The 21,553-nt window shown below is 39.6% G+C and overlaps 1 protein-coding gene across 1 annotated transcript in view; it reads left to right on the plus strand.

Annotated features, from left to right (window-relative positions):
• Positions 1 to 21,553, plus strand: part of LOC106955576 (partitioning defective 3 homolog) — a gene marked incomplete at its 5' end in the record, with an annotated part of 185,235 nt that overhangs the window by 77,342 nt on the left and 86,340 nt on the right. Inside the window, 4 exons of the mRNA XM_015045839.1 lie at positions 3,846 to 3,878; positions 4,221 to 4,406; positions 4,711 to 4,881; positions 16,367 to 16,505. Coding sequence (XP_014901325.1) covers positions 3,846 to 3,878; positions 4,221 to 4,406; positions 4,711 to 4,881; positions 16,367 to 16,505 — 529 coding nt within the window. The remainder of the gene's footprint in view (positions 1 to 3,845; positions 3,879 to 4,220; positions 4,407 to 4,710; positions 4,882 to 16,366; positions 16,506 to 21,553) is intronic.

Here is a 21,553-nt window from a genome sequence, read left to right on the forward strand (position 1 = left end):
GGCGAGCGGCTTTTGTTCCTGTCTGACGAAAATGTTGCAGTGCTGTCTCTTTCTTTGCCTCGGCCTTCTTTTCCCGTAACACATCACTGAGTGGGTGGTTATTCTGTCATCATTTTGGAAGCAAGCGTTAGCGCATAGCACAAAGGCTCACATCGTGGCTGTCCAGTCGTTTTTCCAGCTGCAGCTTTCTGGTTGTCTTGAACTGGTTTGCTAAAACCCTGCACAAAGATGTAGCATCTGTTCACCGCTTGTTCATTTTCATTTGAAGATCTTAATCACTATTTAAACATGTTTCTCTGTTAAATAATGCACACGCCAGAATTTAAATTCGTTTTACATTCATTATACTTGCAAACGCATGCTGAACAGTTGGTGAGTTGGTATAATAACGTAGATTTGTATTTGATTCTTTTTACTGAGGTGATACCCACATACCCACTTGCTTCTACAAGTCAGCTAACTCATAAATATAGCCCACCTTTGTGTGATTTAGTCTTGGCTTTAATCCAGCTTCTATCAGGGTTTTTCAAGAACATTAGTGAGCAACTACATGCTGAATACTAAGGAAAACACCAGACAGGTCAGGGATAAAGTTGTGTCTCTGGTTGTCAAGAGGGTTTTATCTCTTCCATTCTTCCTCCAAAGCCAAACGATCGACACATGGTCGTCTGTTTGCAGAACATTCGTATTCGCACACTTCGCAGACCACCCGGCGTGCACCTATTTCACTTCACCATCCATCACACCCTGCCCGCTGAGGTTCCCACTCCTCCCTGCATTCTCCATGTTACTTTTACACAAACAGTCACAGAGAGAGTGCCACGCCTTTCTGCAGACACTCACCTTTGTAGACAGTGACTTTGCAATTTTCATCCAGGAGTTTTTAGCCATTTGGCAATCTTTTTAGTGTTTTGGTGAAGAATCGTACAAATGTATGCAATTCACTGCATCTTATAAATGTTCCTCGAATCTAATCCTGGTGCCTTAGGAGACAAAAACCGGATAGTGGAAGTGGACTAGTTTAAGAGTAATGTCAACATTGCTGCCCAAAAACACATCCACACATTTCTAACAATCACACAACACATCAGTCTGCACCCTGTCCAAAATAATTTGACCTTTTGTTGAGAAAGGGAGGTGGATGTACCCCTGCGAACAAAATTAACACATTTGTCACGCGACTGTCAAGAAAAGCCGATTTTGAAACTTTTGATGATGTATGGGAGTGCTTTTAGAGACCACAACAGCCTGCAAGTAGCTACAATTCACAAGTACCTGAAATGCCTTTTAATGCTTATAACTGCATATATTAATCATTCAAACACCAAACATACCCTACTATGCATTAATACACACAGTGGAAACCGTGTCAGCACTGCTACAGGAGCTAATATCTGCAGTCTTCCTCATTTCTGCTCATTTACAGTGCCAAGTAAACAAAATGGCGCTCCTGGATTGGCTGCTTTGTAAATGCTAGCCAATAGCATGTCATATAGCATTGTGGCTAGGAATTCAGCTAGGCCTTCAGCTAGGCAAGCCGCAAATAGGCAGGAGTCAACTACAGGACTAATACAGGATTTGGTTATAAAAGAATATCCCTATCTGTAATCTTCTAATGGAGTTACAGTTTAATCCACCATATGTATGCAGAAACTCACATATATGCGTACCAAGACATGGCCGTTTACCTAAACTGACAAGCCTTGCAAGGAGATTAATTGTAGAAAACACTAAAACTCCCATGGTAACTCTGAAGGACCTACTGGGTTTCACAGCTCAGTTGGAAGAACTGGCTGACAAGACAACTGTTGTTGTTGTCCGTATGCAGGAGTGGGAAGGGATGAAAAGCAAGTCAGAGAGACTGCAGCCTCTAGAAGGTTTGGGTAAATGTTTGCCAAAAACTTTCCCCGAAAGACTTGCAGCTGTAAGTCCAGTTTGTTTTCAGTATAAAGTGTTGTCAAGGAGCTCAATCTAGCATTTTTCAGGTTTTTATTTGTAAAGCCGAGTATTTTAGTTTTGCAGTTATACAGTTGACCTGTCACTTAAAATCCCAAAAAATGCATTGAAGTTTCTGGTTTTAATGAGAGAAAATTTGAAGACATTCAAGGACTCAGAACCTTTTTTCTAGGTACTGTATGTAGTTGATACATATTAGCGAATATACATTCAAAAGAACAGATCTCATGTCAGTAGTTTTAGATTCTTCCTCTTCTCTCCAGCTCAGAAAAGCCAAGGAAATTTAAACAATATCGGTGCATTACATTTGCTCCTGGCGCGGAGAAGGAATTCTCTTAAAGTGTCTGTTTTTCTGGCCCCTATCCGCCTCATTCAGCAGTTGGAGGGAAAGAAACGGGTCATTTCCTGCCAAGACCTGGGGATTTTTATTGTTTATTTTTTTTTGTATTAGAACCACAGGTGTTGAAATCCAGCGCGATTAAATGGATTCCAGTGGTCGGCATTGATGAAGGAGTCCGGTCTCAAACAAAAACCCCCTTTTGGCAAGTTGTACGGACAGGTGTAGAGCAATTTTAAAAGCAAGAAAGAGAGAACAGAGAGAAGAATGGAGGGCAGACAGAAGGGGCACCACATGGAGAATAGGGGCCCAGTCAGATGGTGTTGAAAAGAGCCTCCACCTGAATGCACCGCTGCATCCTAATAAATTGTCGGCGTACCAAAAACTCACAAAAAGACACGCACACCTTATATTCTGTCTTTCCTTTCTCTCTGCTGCTTCTTTCTTATCCACACGGCAACCATTTATCTGTTTTTCTTGATGTTTGGGGTTAATGAAGTTGTTCATAGGAATATTTTCCGGTTTTTGCTTCGACTGCTAGCTAAAATCGGGAAATGACAGCCTCTCACTGCTGCCTTCAAACTCCTCTGTTGAGTTTACTAGTATGAGATGATCATCTTCCTTCATCTAAATACAAACACATTTTTTTGTGACTGAAAAGGAAACATTAATTTTGGCCAATGTTTTATTTGGGTTATTGAATCCTGGTATTTCTGAGCACAGGGAGAGCAGAGACCTTGGCTGAATCATGTCAGAGCTGTCTTCTTCTTTGAAATGTTATGGAAGTAAAATTCAAAGAAGTACATTCTCCTTTCATAAGCACAGTGCTATTCAAAAAAATAAAAAAAGAGCTGTGAAACAAAATTTTGTTTCAGCTCATTTTCTGTGCTGACACCTCTGACAGGGTGTGAACCACTGATCATGAATTATTTGAAAAGATTCTGGAGACGGCAGAAGGTTTTCAGTAGACGGAAACGTGCTTGAAAAGAAGCTGCCACTTGTTTAATGCTGACTACTGTCTTCTTTTCTTTTTAGTCTTTTTTAGACATTGATATACATTATCGCAAAAGCGCATGATCTATCTTTCTTCAACTGTTTTCCATTAGGTTGTGCTGTATTCTATAATTATCTTTAATAATATTACCTTTTTACAGCCCAGACAAACTGTTTTGTGCAATCTGCTGCATTATGGTGAACTTATACCTCTCAGTTCACCAGATGTGTAGGATAAAATGGTGACGCAAGTTTGGTTCTTTGTCATTTTTGTGACTGCTCTGATTGACAATAAAACTCCTGTATAAGGGATGAGACTAAACATCCCTCACAGTTAAGAAGATCTGTTATTTTTTCTTAATCATTTTTAGATTAATAAAAAGGAAAACAATAATGATGCTTATTTTGAGAGACAGTGTAGTTAATACAGTCTGGTTTGTTTACCATTTGGGTCATTTTCACTCTTTTGAGTGTCACCTGTATTTCTGATCAGTTTTCCGGTCCTTTCCATATCTGCTCCCAGGTTCACTGTTTTCTCTTTTGTGTCTTAATGCAACAGTGGACCTCAACATCATTTTGTCAACTTAGGCAAGTAAGTAATGTAATCAAATTCCAGGTTTAGTGTATTGTGTTGTACTTTTTGATCACTACAAACAGATTTGCTGTCTCTAGTGACTTTGCACTTGCAAGTTATTCAAAATAAAACACCACTTGTCAAGACTGCTGAAATTACTATGAAATGTTTTTCTCCTTGGCCTGGTGACAAAACACTCAAGCCATTATTCGAGTTTGTGACTTTTGGTTGGGGATCTCTAACCAAAAAAATAAATCAGTCTGTGCTTTGATTAAGGTGCAAAATTCTTACTAAACATGAACTGATATAAAGCAGATCCCAATCTTATTATATCTTTTGTTTGTTCAATGTCCACCTCAGAAACAGGACGATGACACGGTGCTAACCCCGGACGGAACACGAGAGTTTCTGACGTTTGAGGTCCCTCTGAATGACTCGGGCTCCGCTGGCCTGGGGGTCAGCGTTAAGGGGAACCGCTCTAAGGAGAACCATGCTGATCTGGGCATCTTTGTGAAATCCATAATTCATGGAGGTGCTGCTAGCAAGGCAAGTAGCAACTTCTTCCTTGTACTTATCCTCTAACCATTATGTTGATGGACATCATTGATTTTACATGTTGTCTTTATTGTAACCATGGCGCACATCATACAAACAAATCCTGCTGCGGTATTTTTTTCTACGGTGTTACTTGATGTTGAGTTTGATCAAGACAAGTAGTATTTTTGATAAAGTTGTAAGTTAGATAGAAATGTTTGCGGGCAATAAAGATCAGGTGGGATTTTTTAAGTGAAAACACAGTGAATCTGATGAAGATTCACAAATGGTTGCTGAATGCTGTGTTCGTGTGCAGGACGGACGTCTTCGAGTCAATGACCAACTCATTGCAGTCAATGGGGAGTCGCTGCTTGGGATGACCAATCAGGATGCCATGGAGGCGCTTCGGAAGTCCATGTCAGTAGAGGGCAACAAACGTGGGATGATTCAGCTCATCGTGGCCCGGCGGTTGATTAAGGACGGCGAGGTAAGCAAACAGAAAATCAAGAGTCATCGCTAATCTCTGTCAAAATAATTTCTGAGTTAGTTCGTGCATCAGTTTGTCATCCCTACAAGTCCAGATATGTTGGGTGTTGAGTGAAGTATGTTGATTTTCACCTGAGTTAGCTTGGAGATGTGACTAAGCACAAAATTTGTCCATGTCCTGATTAACGGACACATTATCCTAAGTGCTACTGAGTTTTGCTGCTAATAACACTCATCAGAGTGGAAGTCGTTACTGCAGGACAGAAACCTACTTTGTTGTTTTTAAGATGATGAGAGATGAGATGCAGATTAAAAAGCAAATAGGGGACTGCTACATTTAAATTCCACTGAATTAGAAACTTTTTTTTTTCTTCAATTCTCAATTCTGCAGATTATGTTCTGCAAGTAGAACTTTTGTTATGAGGCAACAGCACAAAAAATTACATTTGTTTCAATTCACAAACATCCTCTGTGACATTTAACAGTCAAACCAATGTGTTTTGTATCTTTTAATACATAACAAAAAAAGAAGTTCATTCAGAAATCATTTTTTTGTGATGCACAGCTTGATTGTGGAGCAGAATTGTGGAGTGCAGGTGTGAATGCATACACACGCACATGCACATTGAGTCACCCTGCAGCCAGTGGTTGTAGATCAGATTTGATTAGAGTTGCTGTGACTCTAATTGGAGCCTGTGTCCTGTGGCTATGTGTCAGTTTGGAGTACCACGCTGTGCCCCTCCCTGCTAATTCTCATCCTTCAAGCGCTGTCTCTCTCTCTTCTTACACACTTGCCACACGCCATGCACTTGTTTTTCCTCTTTGTTTCAAAGCTAATTCTGACCCCCATCTTGTGATTCTCCACTGACTACAGCTGAAGTCATTAGAAACTGGCCACCATGTTTGACAGTTAATTTTTTTATTTAGTTTTTTTATTTTTATTTTTTTATCTGTGGAGTATTTTGTTTTCCATCTCTCGCTCTCCTTCCTTCCACCTTCAGACACAGAGCAGAGGACATGTGTCCCTCCTGGGGAGCTCAGTGGTAAGGTTCACTGAGTCCTATCGCTCCAGTCCAGTCAGTCTCCTGTCGACTTTAATCCCTGACCAGACTCTGTAGAGAGGCTGACACCGAGCACACATTTATGCCTAAATCTTCAGGAAAAAAAAAAAAAAGGAGACAAAATCAAATCATTCTTCCTGCGGGAAGATGAAGAGCCCCCCTTTTTTTTTTTTTTTTACCCATTTCTTTACTTTGATCCACAGCATGAGGTTTTGACTATTTACAAAGATTTTGCTAATTGAAACACTAATTGCCATGAAACAACAGGTTGACGTGTTATGCAAGTTCACATCAACTATGAAAGAAGTAGGTGTAATAATGTCCAGTATTATATTCCACCCATTTATGTCCCTCCATCCATTCATGATTTGGTCTGTCACAATAACACAGTTTGCTAGACGATAAATTGTCCCAGAAGTTGTTGCGATAAACAATAATGTTGTTGTTTTGAGACAATTTTCAAGTAATATAGCAATGGCATAATGATACACCTTCTCAAAGATCAATAAACTTTAAATTCTAATAAACATTTAACACTGGAACTGGAAGACATTTTAAATAACCAAAATAAATAAATAAAACAACAAAAACGACAAATAAAAGACTTAAGTCTCCGTAAACAAAATTGAGCTGACTAAAGACGTGCAAACGGAAATAACAGAGCTTGTGTTAACTTATCATGTGATTTATTGATTTATTGATTTATTGCTTATTGTGACCTTCTTAATCTCTTTTAGATTAATCTGGGGTCAGCTCATCAGCTTAAATCACCCACAGCACTGAGGCTGCCTTGACTTTGATTATGCATTTAAACTCAGAATCCCCAACATGTAGAGAGGCTAGCAATGATAAAAACCTTTATCATAACTGGGCTCAGATTAAAAACTGCTGCAAGAAAAGCAAGGTTATCTCAACAGAGATTCTTACCTCACTTCTTTGCTTTGCTGCACTGGTGAGGTGGATATGTGAGGTTTTGGGGGGTGTGAGGGGGCAGACCAGTTTGCTTCTGTCACCCAGCGGAATGGGACTGAAAGCTACCAGAAATGACCACCATGAAATGAATCAGATCCATCACTGTCTGCAGGGGAAAGAAGCCAAGCAACACAGCCTAATGAATCGAAGATGGGGGGGAGGGGGCAGAGTGGGAATGGGTTTGGCGGTGGGGCTTGGGCGACCACCATATACAACCATATAAAAAAAAAAAAAAAATGTTTTAAGATCATTTTGACCTTTGTAGAACGCATAATCTTTAGTAGGTCAAAGTTATAAGTTAAAGTAAAAGTTTAAGTTTTATATTAGTTAAATGCATGGTTGAACACTTCACCCACATGACCTTTTCAGTTACAGTCTTCTGGCAGAATTTGATCCTCTTTTACATACGATTATAGCTGCACAAACCTTACTGGAAATGTGAAACAAGCAATTTGGACACAGTTCTTGCTTTGGTTTTATATGAACTAGATCGTCCTTAAGAATGTCCTGTGATGGACTGGTGACCTCTACAGGGTGTACTCTGCCTGTCACCCATGATGGCTGGAGACAGGCACAGCTCCACCCAATCCTGCTTTAGAGTTGTACCCCATACTTTTATAGGACCATCCACAGAGTCCAATCAGATCACAATCAGAATTCCTTTATTGTTGCTGTACAGAAGCACAACAAATTTCCATTCAGTACAGCCCGTCCCAAGAAGAGACAGACGGCATAAGACATGGGAAGGCGAGTGCCTGAGGCTGCAGCCGTCTTGGGAGGCGCCATCCTTGAGGGACAGACGTGGTTGGATATAATCCTTCACCAAATTCACAAAACACATGAGAACAGAACAATTAAACTGGCATTATCTCCTCAAGCAACTCTGCAAGGTTGCAGAGATGGTGCACCGTTCTACATGCAGGATAAAAGTCACACTAGTCCTTCATACAAGGTTTTACAATTGGTCAGAGATGTATGACTGGTATGCTCTCCATACTCCTTTCCTTTCTTGAATATTTGATTGCCATGCTAGTGTCCAATGGTTCCTGTAGTGTATGACCATTGTTTTTTGTGTTGGGGGTGGGGGAAACCACTGGTCACATTTGGTTAGTGTGGTGGCCAGAGTTTGACGACAGAAATCTTTTATGTTCTCAGCTTGTTTGAAGAACTGCTGTTCTGCCCCAGATTGTCTTGTGATATGATTGGTCACTGTCAATTAGTTTCAAAGCATTATAATTGCATCTCTGCTTCTGGAGCTGTGTAATCTCTACATTTATTTCTTAGTTCTATTAATACATCGTCATGGGTTTCAACTATTACATTTTCGACAAGTCATTTTAATCCCATTATTTTTGGAGCCACATTCTCTTAGTCTTGGGGTTTAAGTCCAGAGTCTTGTGACTAAATTCTGATCTGTTATTATAAATTATTTATCTCTTGTCTACAACTTAAAAATGCTAAAAATGTGTTGGTAACAATTCAAATATTACCTGGAATGTCTTTTATCCACATGCCACCATTTGAAAGTTTATCTACAAGGATGTTCTGTGGAATTATGGGTATTTTTTTGCCACCTATTATGATTATGAACCAGTCTTCTTATGCAACAATAAAAATGAAACCTCCCCCTTTTTTGTCCTGATGCGCTCCAGTTCAGTGGTTGGTGTGTGTTTCTTTGTGTTGCAACATATGTGACAGTTCACAATATTACTGAGCTATTCATCAGATAAACATCTAAAAGGAGACAATCAGATGAGCGCGTCTGACACCGTTTTATTTCTGCATTCCTTTCACATCTCTTGATGCACATGCTTGCCTCTGTAATTAGAGATTATAAAAATGATGCTAATCTGTGGGAGTTTTTCTTTTTTCTTTATTGAAGCACACATTAGCTCGCGTCATGCTGCCTACGTTGTCTGAGCCAGGACTCCATGTGAAATGGCCTGAAGACATGATCATATAGAGCCCATTTTCCCTTGGCTTTTTTAAATATTTTCCAGTCAAACAAACTCAATTATGTAAATACGGGGAACAAAACTGTGCAAAAACAAAAATGTCCCGGCACAGAGCCTGTCCTTTTAGGCCTTTTTTTATTTTATTTCTTTTTTAGAAAGTTCCGTGTGTGTCCTCTGTTCCTGAACAAATGAACCATTAGCGTTGCCACTGCTTACTGCAGTGACTGTGCATTGATGTACTCTACATGACAGCTAATCAACATTAGAGCTTTAAACTGAAGAGACATGACAGGCTTATGAAAATATGATGCTTGATTTGACATGGTATCATGTGGAGAATGGTGGCTGTTTACACAGATTTTACACAGATCCTTTTATGGTGTTTTTTTTTTATGTGGAAGCCATTTTTAGTGTTTATTGAAAGGATAAATGTGGTGTCGTTTTTTCTTATTTGCTTTTCCCACCAGCTTTGTGACCTTGGCTCGGGGTACAAACAAATCACTTCTTCAGCAGCCTCAGACTACATTTGAAATAAGACAAAACTAGCTTACAAATGACTTTTCGGCAAGAAATTGGAGTTTGTCCTAAGGTAATAATTCCTTAATATTGATAAAAAAAATTACAAGTTTCACTGGCAAATTATTTCACGTGTGATATGTGAAAAATGTCTTGTTATAAGGGAGATAATCTACTGGTGGAGCTAGCAGTTTTTTATTAATATTAAGAAATGACTTAAAACAAGCTGAAAAGTTACTTGTAAGTCAGTTTTGTCTTATTTCAAGATATTTAAGAAACTGGACCAAAAATACTTACCAAGATTTTGTTTTTGCATTGTTAATTTGTAATATCAATGGAAAAATTAATAGTTGTTGCTACTGTGATAAGAATGTCTCATGGTTAGTCTCCCATTAGACACCAGTACCAGACAGAGATGCTAGCTGTTATTTCCAGGGTTTTGCCCCTTAACAGTAAATACTATCAAAACCAGCATAAACCAGGATGGAGATCTGAGCTGCTGCTAAAACATGCAACTTGCAGTTGAATGTAGAGTCGGCTTAACAAGCCTGGCGGCAGAACAACACAATGGACAGCCCTGAGCATCACTCTAGAACTCCATGGTTACAGCATCCATTAGAATGTTTTTTTTATTATTATTTTATTTCAATTTACACATGGTGATTTGGCACCTTGTACAGGACACCAGCAAAAACAAACAAACAAAAAAAAAAAACAAGTTTCTACATATATTACTGTTAGTCTTCTAATGAGCTGTACAATCTGAATCTATGTGAAGGTAGAGACCAAAGGAGGAAAAACAATTGGAGTAAACGAAAACAGTAGCATCAGCACTTTGTTCTCTGTGTTACATTTTACATTGTGGCAGCAGAAAGAATCAAAAGTTAACTTTAGAAGAACTCATGGTGGATGCAAAGAGCAACACGGTGATCTCATTGGCTGCTCAGCTGACGATCCATTCCAACGGCATTGTTGCTGGTCAGCCTGAGAGGGTTTTATGCAAAGAGACAAGGGGGGAAGGAAGTGGCTGGCTCGAACAAAAGACGCTAACTCGGATGAGAGAGGGGCTGATCGATAGAGCCTTGAGAGAGCTATCAATCAGAGTCCCGCTCTAGTAGATTATGCTTTTATTAGTATTGAGCTGACCACTGCTGAGAGAGACCTTAAAACACTGAGATGCTTCCCACAACAGAGGCAGGAGAAAGCAGAGGGAAATTTGTGCTCACCCCCTCCCGCCTCCCACCTCCCAACTTAATGCGGACTGATTGAAGTGTCGTTGGATCATGACGTGCAGCTCTGCTGTTTTCACAGCGAACGCCAACGACTCATGCGGGGGGGATAAAACGAGGACACGGAGCGCGGCACTCTGGGAAATGCAGTTCGCGACGGTGCGCCGAGTAAATTGAGAGAAGTAGATCACACAGCAGCAGAAATGCAATTCCGGTGCTGCTGGCCCTCATTCCCGACCGGCTCTCTAAGGACTAACTCATTTAGGAGCGGCAGGGGAAACTCAATAGCACCAATTGAGAGAATAATATATTGAATCTAGCGGGTTGAGTGGGCAGCTTGAAGCACGGTGGAGGACTGTGGAGTTGGAGTGTCTAGTTCCATGCTCGAGAATCGTTGCGGTGCTCAGAAACACACACATAAATATTGGAAAACATACGTAGGCAGAAACCACACAAACCTTTTTATCCATATGCATCATGACATGGTTGCTTAAAAGTTACGCCATGCCCTCCACACTTACTGCCACCCCTTTCTAAAGATGCCATCTTCTTAAAATCGTATTTAAAAAATAACTATCAAGCATTTTACATAATTACATTACTGGAGTAAAAAACAGAAATCAGCATAAACAATAAGCATCAGTTTGTCTAAAGTTTATGTGACTCTTATACTTTAAACAAAAAAAAAAATCATTACTGATGAGGAACTTTTAATTAGTAATCCACAACTTCCTGTTTCTCTGGGACATAAATATGATGCAGCACACTCCGCCATCACCACTCCTTGACGTATGATAGACAAGATAACATGCCGTCAGTGTAAGGTGTGTTGGTAAAAGCAAATATGTTAATAAATGAAACTAAATTGGGAGAGTTAGTTGATGTCGCCAACCTAGCTTAGCTTAGCTTCTCAACAATAAGAGGTTTTGAACGGCTAAAGCCTTTCCTCTGCCTACATGCCCATTCTTTGATTTTTAAGATGTTATTAAACGTTTATTTAATTGTGAATTGACAGTAAAGTGGATAATGAGAGACGGGGGAAGACAAGTCTTGCGTTGAACTCCAGAAAAGACCGTAAAATCTCACTTTTGGAAGCGTTGGCATTAGGCGAGGCTCTGCCTGGATGTGTTTGGCTAATGAAAACCCGACATCGAGCTGGAAGAGGAGAGGCGAGTTGTGCCCTGGGTAGAATGCAGCAGCTTAGAGAATGTAATTACAGCATTATGGCGGAGATAGACTGGATTAGGGTTACGGCAACCGACTGAGACCAGGATAGAGGGTTCGGAAATGACCGTGGATGAGACATTATCAGCAGTGCTTGAAAGCTTAAGGCCGAACCTTTTAACACACTGCCTCTTCTTCCTCGCTGATTACTCAAGGTCAGGTAGACGCTGACACAGGAACCCACCCCTTCCGCCCCCCAAACAACACATATATATGATGCTGCATTTACCACAAATAACTTCTCAGTGCAGTAAAACGTGCACAAGATATTTATACTCTTTCACTCCGATGAATAAAAATTCTTGGATAACGAGACATTTTGGAGTCTTTGTGAGTCACAGTGCTCCGTCCTTGCCCTCAATCAGCGGGGTAATCCACAGAAAATGACTAGATTAAGATGGTTTAAATGCATAAGGTGAAGCTGTGGTGAGAATAGATTAAAATATCACTTGAAAACAAGTCTAATTGTGGACCAAAGCTCCTTAATCAAGTTATTTTGTTGGGCTGAATTGAAAGCACTTTGATACTACCAAGCAGGGTGTTGTTTTTTTTTTTTATATTGATTCCACTCATTTCTATTAGATTTCAAGTTTTTGTTTTATTTTTGGGGTGCTCCACTGTGGTGGTTTGCACCTAAAATACTCTTAACATGTTTTTATTTCAAAAACCAACTGTTTCAGCTAAACCAGCACGTTGCTTGAAAAGATAATTCCTTGAGAAACATCAAGCTGACAGTTGGAATTTTGGTGGCAGCAGAATTATTTTTTATCTTTTTTTTTTTTTTTTACGGAAAAGTCACAGCTCATCATGCACACTGTCTCTTGTCTGCAAACATTCAAATCAGTCAACAGGATGAGCAAAACCCGAAGCTTTAGCATGCACAAAACACACTTAATTAACCCTGAATAAACAGAGATTAAATTGCGGCGGTATTTGATCGGCCTCACACAAATTCCAGCATTTGTTTGTTCTGTGAGGCAAAAACACGTTTGAAAATCAACTTGCAAAGCTCAGACAGTCAATGTTGCGCAAAAGCATTCATGAACCTCGAACTTCTCCATATTGTAAGAGTTTGTGGGGTTGGAACGGCGTCAGTTGATATAATTGTGTGTGTGTGTGTGTATGTGTGTATGTGGGTGTGTGGGTGTGTGTGTGTGTACATATATGTACTGGTGCTAGCATTTATCAAAAGAAATTAAGCACATTTTTTTGTTAGAAAAACAATATTTTTATTTTGATTAAATGCATGTAGCAAGATCTAGATGAACTAAGTAAGTTACCAAATTTTTTTCAAAAATATTTAGCTTTCTGCTTCGTATAATTTACTAGATATAAACAAGTGAGGAATACTTGAATTCATGGTATTTCAATTTACATAAAAAATGTTAATGCAAATTGACTTAAGGATTTTTTAAAAAGTAAATCTTACTTGTTAGTGTTTTCATTGTACGTATAGCTTACAGTCTGCAATGATTTTTGAAATGTCAGACCAATAAGTATCACATATTTGTAAAAAAAAAAAAAAAAAAAAAATAATTACTGTCTTTTAAACTGTTTACAAATGAAAGTCTCCTAGGGTACTTCTCTTACAGCTTTGCAGATTTAGACCAAATGTACCTGAACGTCTCATACTGTGCATGCGCCAACATGGAAGTGCAAAGTTTAAAAAAAAAAAAAAGTATACTTTTTAAACTTTTTACACTTTTCTCTGAATGGCAAGTATTACCAAAGAAGTGCTCTTTTTTTCTTGACCATTCTCTCTTTCCCAGACAAGGTTTTCTTCATTTCTGGGCTTTTCTTCCTCCTCTTCTTCTCTGCGGTTCCGGATTCAAGAGTCCAACTTGTGCAGTCAGTCAGGTCCCGATGTTATTGAACTATCATCAAAAATGGAAAGAGTATTGAATTAATAGGACTGTATATAATATAGTATAAACATCAGCTCGTTTTTAAATAAATATGTGTAAAGTTCAGTATTGATTTCCCACCATTGTGCATGTTGGCTAAAAAATTAATTTGTTATTTTTGGCAGATTTTTTTGTTAGGGGTAGTACAGTAAAGGGAGTACAATTAATGTAAACTACATATTTTTCTTCACAGAAAGTCATGTATCTTTTTCTGCTTTTTGGTTGTAACACTCTAAAATGTGAAAAGGTTAAAATATAAACACTAATGCACTTTATCTGTTTTCTGAGATGTACGCTAAATGTCAAATGAGGGTTTTGGTTTATAATTTCCGACTTAAACAAGTAAACACCCAAACCCCGACACCTCTCCTCCACACGGTCAAAGTTCAGTGCATATTAAAAAACTGCAGACAGCAGTCGAGCAGAAGTGAGAATGTAAGTTAAGTAAGTCTTCATTTCAGCAATCTGAACCTTACTGAGTCTAATTTTTCCTGGGAGATGGTTTTCATTAAAAGGCTGGCTGCAGCCGTGACTCTGATTGTAATTGTGTTGACCCAGCCGTGCACAGGCACCGCTCCTCTCCCGTCTCGCTCTTATCAACATGCTGTTCTGATCAGATTTTGTGCTTTCAACCACATTAAACCTCTTATTTATATTAAACAGCCAATAAGTACCCCTGACCCCGTAGCCCGGCATATTGCGCGCACATCGAGACCGCTTGGCAGCACCCTCGCTGCTCCGGGGCCTCGGCTCCAAAACCCGCACGGGTCCTTCTTCTTTGTTTACTCGAAGGTCTAATTTTCCTCCATTTTATTCTCCTCTCTCCTCCAGAATATCGGCTCTTTAACTCTTCTTTGTGACGAAGCTAACAGAGTGTTGTCCCTATGCAGTACTAGTCAGGATGTTACGGATTCAAGCTTATGGTACAGAAGTGCGATAAACTAACAGGTTATAAGGAATGAAAGGTGTTTTAATCGGGTTTGATTGGGGATTAGATTTGCAACATTCGTCACATTTTTAGCTGCTCTGCGTCAATCAAACCAAACCTTTTGGTGTCACCTCTCCCCTCGCCTGTGGTGGCGCTGCACAAAGAACTCCTGAAGGAAGTGACATAAAAACTTCAGAAGAAAACACCAGCACAACTTTCTTCTTCAAAAAGATGTAAACAAAAATGGAGTAGCGTCAGATTTCAGCCGATGTAGGATTTCTCTTATGTCTTAGGTAAAAGACAACGCGCCATTGTCCTGCTAGCACCTGACTCGCAAGTTTGCTTTGGTTGTATTTACCCAGAACTCCCTGTGCTATAGTGCACTGCCAGCTTTTGGATCGGTCTCTGGTCCTCTTGACATTCAAACTCCATCAGAGTTCACTTCAGCTAAACTGAGATTTAGGTTTTTCGGCAGAACATTATTCATTGCTTCTCTTCACAGCTTGATTACAAAACAAACCAAATTTTCTAGCCAAACAAACTAGAGTTTGATAAAAACGGAAAGAAACTAAAAAGGACTGGTGTGAATGCATCCTTGAAACCACATTTGCAACTCCATGAGATTTGTCCTGAAATGAAATGGCTGATAAACTATTATCAGTCAAAGCTCTACATTTGCTCAACAGCAGCGGTGTCCAAACCAGACATGTCCCCATACAAGGAGTGGCTCATGGAATAAGTGTGCGGCGGGCTCAGGGACCAGCAGTGCAGAACATCGACCACATGGCAAATGTCACTGGTCCCTTTACTCAAGCTCATTGTTAGCGACAGCTGTCTGTTGGCCTGTGGGAAATCCATGGAGCTTTATCCAGCTTGGACTCCCTGCTGGACCTGTTTCACACTGCTGATCTGGAAAATACTGAGCTAAACTGAGATGGATACTCAGGCCTCGGTTCCGTCGTCCCTGAATATTGATGACACAACTTAAGAACCATGTGACATTTGAGGTTTTCTTTCTCTTTGTATGAATACAGTCCATCCTCGTACACTTTGCTTATTTTGTTGTTCGGTTAAAACTCTGTCTAGCATGTTTTACAGGTTGACTTTTCACTTTTCATTATTGTTATGACAAATTATAGCTTAGCAAAAACACTCTTGGGACAAAGCCACACTGAGAAAGATAAGATGGCCTGTTTCTGTTTGAACACAAACATCTCTTAGCAGAGAAATATCATTATAAATTAATTTACACACAATGCTTTGCAAGTTTCCACACACTGTGACAACCATCACAGTGTGGTGCATAATATTTTAGTGGGAGGACGGGAATACAGATGTTTTTTGCTTTTTTTTTTTACAAATGCAAATCAGAAAACCACGGCAAGCAATTCAACAGCTGTAATTGTACTGAGATGAAATGGCGACATATATGGAATCCAAGGGGATGTTGTTTTAATACATTTTATTCAGTGGGTTCAGAGTAAAATGGGCTGGTGTCTGGTTTGGACATCATTGTTATTGCATGCCACACTTTTCAGATTTTTATAGTATACCATTTACAAATTTTTTTACACTTTTTTTGCCCAATTTTTTAATATAAGTTGGATGAATGTTGCGGTGTTGCAAGACACCTGCTAACTCCAGGTATTAGCTATGAGATTTTAGAGTAACATACGCTGTTGTCTGTCCCTCGACAGGACAGTTCAGGAATGTCGGAGCTTCCTGTGAATGCACCTTTGGACGACGATGATGATCAACTCTCCCAGTCACTCTACGAAACGATCGACTTCCCGGACAACATGCCTGCATCACGCACTAACATACTCGCACGCAACGGTGAGTTTTGATCTGTTGTTAAACATAGTCATCCTCATATGTGCAGTGCCTATAAAAAGTTGTCACCCCCCTTGGAGATTCTAGCATTTTAATTGACTTTACAAATCAACCATGATTAACAAAATGGGACTTTTTTTGACCAAAAAAAAAAAACCCCTCAAAGTGAAATCTGATTTCTGCAAAACAATTGCAAGTAAATAAAAATATGTAACATAAAATAAGTGACTGCTTAAATATTCACCCTCTTCAAGTCAGTATTCAGCAGCTTCAGCACTGGACTCCAGTGATCTGCATTCCACTCATTGTGAGACTTCTAGCACCAATTGGACTGGACCTCTGTTGAATTAGGTCAGTCATTTTAAAGAGGCAGTATTATATATTTTCCAGGCACTTAGGGCAATTTTAAAGTATAATCAAGTAACAGTTACCTTCAGTTGTTATAAAAATGACACATATATCAAATATGACCTAAAAGAAATTTGACTTCATAATTTAACACCTTGAAATTGGGTTGCTATCTCTTTAAAAACTCCCGCTCTTTCCTAAGCTCCTCCTCCAGGAAGTCATCACAACATGGTTCCTCTATTAAACATTTAATGTTTTTACCAGCATAAAAAGGTTTTACCAGAAGTAGCTCATATAATGAGCTCAGCAGATAGACAGTTCCACCAGGTGTTTGCTAATTGTTGCTGGATAGTCTGAAGGAGCTGAGTGGGGGAGTCAGAAGCCTGGAAACTGCAGCTCTGAGAAGGAGCTGTGTCTCTAAGGCGGGGGCTAGATCCTCCCAGGTGTTTTGCATAATTGAATGGTTGCCAGGGTAGATTAAAGGATTTCTCAAACATGCATAAAATAATGAAAGCAATACTCTAGGTATGTTTTTGATGAAGGAATAACATTATAACATCATGTAAAGCTCAAAAAGGTCAATTTTACCTAATACTCTCCCTTTAAAGGTGGTGAATATCCATGCAAACACTTATTTTGTGTTAAATATTTTGATTTATCACTTTTTTTCTTTATGGGTATTAGTTTTCACTTTGACATTTTTAGTCATTCTTTTGTGGCAAAAAAGTCTAAATTGTAGCCTATGGAAACCACTGAGTACTTTTCTTTTTAGATCAATAGAATATGTACTTGAGCAGCTAACCTCGTGAACTCGTTGCCTGACATTAATAACTGCGCTCATAAAATGCACATTCCACCTCCTTCCTTCCGGGTCTCGAGCGACATCATCCTCAAAGCCCAATCTCTCCTCTTCACATTCCACCAAGCACAATTTCGCTGTTCAACCACCCCCACCCCGTCTCCCACCCTCCAGGGATTAACGTCAGCCCCAATCCCCCCTACTTTCACTCCACTCCACCGGTTTCATTTGGGTCAATTCCAATTCTGGCCCGAATTAAATCAGCGGGCCAAGATCTTGGCTTCTTAGGTAGATTAGAATTGGCAATTCAATCCTCAAGCAGTCACCGCTGTCATCTCAACGTTGACAGAACCGTTCACATATCCACGGTCAGGGTCTGAAGGTGATTGCATCAGCGCGAGGGACGACAGAGCGTGGCAAGAGGCTATCCCCTCCTCCCTTCTCGGGAAATCAGGAGGTTCTTGAGAAACTGCTAAACAGGGTTGGTTCTCTTTTCAGATTTTAAGTCGAATATTTGCTTTAGAGAAATTTGAGTGAATTTGTAGCCGGTTTTTTTATGTAGTGTTGCCCTTCTGCCCTTCGCCCGCCCACTCTCCTGTTTCGTTTTCATCCACTCTCTTCCAACTCCCCCGAGAGCGATGCCACTCTGCCACTGATCATGGAAGATCAGACACTGAGTCAGAGGCATCCGACGGTTAATTAAGACTCCAGATCAATAAGGTTTGCTCCTGACACTTTACCTCCATCTGAGCCTCTCTCTCTCTGTGTGTTTCTCTGTCTCTCTCTCCATCTTTCCTCTCCTTTCTTTGTTCTGTTACTAAAATTATCCAAGTTTTTTTTTATTTTTTTTTTTTTTTTTTCTGGTTTTACACAGCTACGTTTATTTACTCCACTGGCTTTTCAAAATGATGTTCTGATCAACTGTAACTGTGGGTTGCTATTAAAAAAATGTGTTGTTTTTTTTTTCATACCCTTATTGAAACTTCAAGGGCATCTGCCTCTGCCTGCAGAGTAGATGTCAAACGAGGCAAGTGGAAAAGTTTTGGGGATGTGGGTGGAGCGGCTGCCAATGCGGTAAGCTATCACAGCTGAAGCTCGGTGCTCTCAGATCTCCGACGCGTCTGTCTCGTCTCGCTGCAAGAAAATGTCGGGATATTTTCCCTCCACGTCTTCAGTCTGCCTCCCGAGTTATTCCGTTATTAACCTGCGTCGAGGTTCTTTGACAGGTCTTCATCTTTTAAACTGACACACTTCTCCTGTGTGTAGCAAAGGTTGGGTTTCTATTTCTAGATCCGACACACAGGTGATATTCAGCAGCTGAAATCTAATTGGTGGATTGTCCAGTTTTTATCCGGCTGATTGGTTGGAACTTCCTTGACTTTATTTTTGGGGTATTTTGAGACGCCGTTTATTTTGCAATTCATGTGTTGTTCAGATATATACGGCCTCTAGAGCTTTGGCAACCAACGCTTCTTAACAATGTTCTGCACTATGTTATAAGTGTACAGAATTTTGAACTTTGTTGAACTAAAAGTTAATGAAGTGGCGTTTTGACTCTGAAGGCCAAATATTCCTCTTTGGCTTTTGATCTTGTGATATAAGAAATCAGTATCATGTTTTATTCAGTTTTCAGTGTCGCAAAAATCACAGCAGACGGTTGGTTATCCTCGTGAATTTTTTTGTCGTACAACAAATAGCAATCATATTTTTGTACTAGTCACATTTGAATTAACTTTTTTAGTTTTTTAATAGAATGTATTTAAATAGAGTATGGTGTTTGAGACTAGAAATATTTTGAGAAATTGACTTTTGATCACAATTGGTCAAATTTCAAACACTTCTCATATAAGTGCCAACGGCTTTGAAAATGTCAAGTTATTAGAAGGGAATTCTGCTTGTAGCATGCAGTTAGATGTGTAAATGCTGTTTTTTTCCTTGAGGTACTGAATATATCTGCATATATCTACTGCATATATCCCCAAGCATGCACCCTTTGAGAGATTTCTTTCATTTGAATCGTGAAGTCTTGTAAGGCATACTTTCAAATTTGCGCATTGAAAACTCTTGGCTTGGTTTGGGGCATCTATAATGCATCTGCATACACCTCAGAAAGTATGTAGTTGTCTGTGTATAAGTCGACATCTAGTATTCCTTTAATTTTGATAAAATTCCTGGCACAACTGGAAAAACCAATGCTGTGTGATGCTGAAATGTTTTCATACCTGATAGTCCAGCAGACTCAGTTCGATTGGGGACCAAAATTGCGATGTTACATTTTCAGCTGGTGTGTTTTGGTTTCACACTGCCCTGTGGAACGATCCAAACTATTGAAAAACCTGTTCACCCAGTCGCCTGTGGAGGCACTGCAGCAAGAACTACTGAAGGAAACAACATGAAAGCCTCTGAAGAAGACATGAGAAATCAGTATTGTATTTCCTTCTCCATAAATGTAAACCAAAATGGAGTAGCATCAGATTTTAGCACTTAAAGGATTTCTCTTTTGTTTTTGGTTAAAGACCACGAGCCATTTCTCAAACTATCACTAGAATTTGTTTTGGTTGTATTTACCCAGGATGCCTTGCGCTGCAGTTAGCTTCACTTGACTTTGAACTGCGACAGAGTTCACTTTAACCAAACCGGTTCCTAGGTGTTTAGGTGGAGCAGAGTTCACTTTTTGGTCCATATCAGAGTTCGATTACATATTCTCACCTTCCCAAACAAACTGGATTTTCAATTCAAATAAATTAGATCTCGATTAAAGAGGACTAAACAGAGCTGGTCTGGATGCACCTTTAGTCTCATCTGACCTACATTACCTCATTCTGCATTTGTTGAAAGTGAAGTTTTGCTGAGCTTCAAATGTTGCTTATTCTTTGTTGAAACAATGACTATTTTCTATAAAGAAAGGACAGGAGTAGTCTTATTAACCCAGAGCCAGAAATCTGACCGTCTCTTTTGTCCATTTTAACATTTTGAAGCATCATTGGTGTATTTTCCTTTCTTCTCTAATAAATGACATATTTTCTTGTATCAAGGTTAGTTGTTCTGTTCTTATGACATTCGCCAAAGTGTCATAGTCATTCAGAGAGTGCCTTGAGGGATAAGCAGAATATCTTACTAAGTCGACCTTGGTCTTGATTTGTCCATCATGCTGATTGGTTGGTTGGGTCCTTTCTTTAGTATGTTTGTCTTTGAGGCTTTTTGTGCCAGGCATAATCAGTATATTCTCTGATTTCCAAATATCATTGTAGTTTTTGAGTCAAAGGGCGTAAATACCAAAGCTCAAACTATTTTCCTCTACCATATCTTCTAACATGTTATGTTGGTTCATTACATAAAATACACCTTCTGATGTTTGTATTTAAATTAAATACATACATTGTGCCATAATGTGGACCTGCCAACTGAATTTTATTTCAAATCGTGGTTCTGTGCAATGTGTGAATATCTCAAATTGGCTCCTCGCTTTGACACGAAATGTTTGATGGTAAATGTCTGCGGGCTTTGACAGCGAGTAGCCGGCTCCCCTCTGTCTTTTTCTGGGTGTTATTTCAGATGGACTCAGACATATTGCCTGGTGCGTGAGACGTGACAGTTGTGGTTAGAGGACAGATGTTGAGACGGGCTCAGCGAGGTCAGGAAACACACAGCCGCCGGGGCTTGACTGACAGCTTGATGTGGAGTGTATCTAAACCCGCTAAATTACTGAATCATGAAGGTTAGACGTCGGAGTTTGAGTTGTGGCGCCGTGCACACCTTGCACGCGTTGCTCAGATGCAGCTGCAGACAAATACACAACCTCTGCTTGCTTTAGTCATGTGAACATTTAGTGCTTTCAGAACTTAGTGGATTTTTTTTTTTTTTTTTTTTTTTTTTTTGTTTTTTGGAAAAGCAAAAAGAGGGG

This window comes from Poecilia latipinna, unplaced genomic scaffold, assembly GCF_001443285.1.
Source record: "Poecilia latipinna isolate Pla-1442-1.1 unplaced genomic scaffold, P_latipinna-1.0 Scaffold748, whole genome shotgun sequence".
Classification (NCBI taxonomy): Eukaryota; Metazoa; Chordata; class Actinopteri; order Cyprinodontiformes; family Poeciliidae; genus Poecilia; species Poecilia latipinna.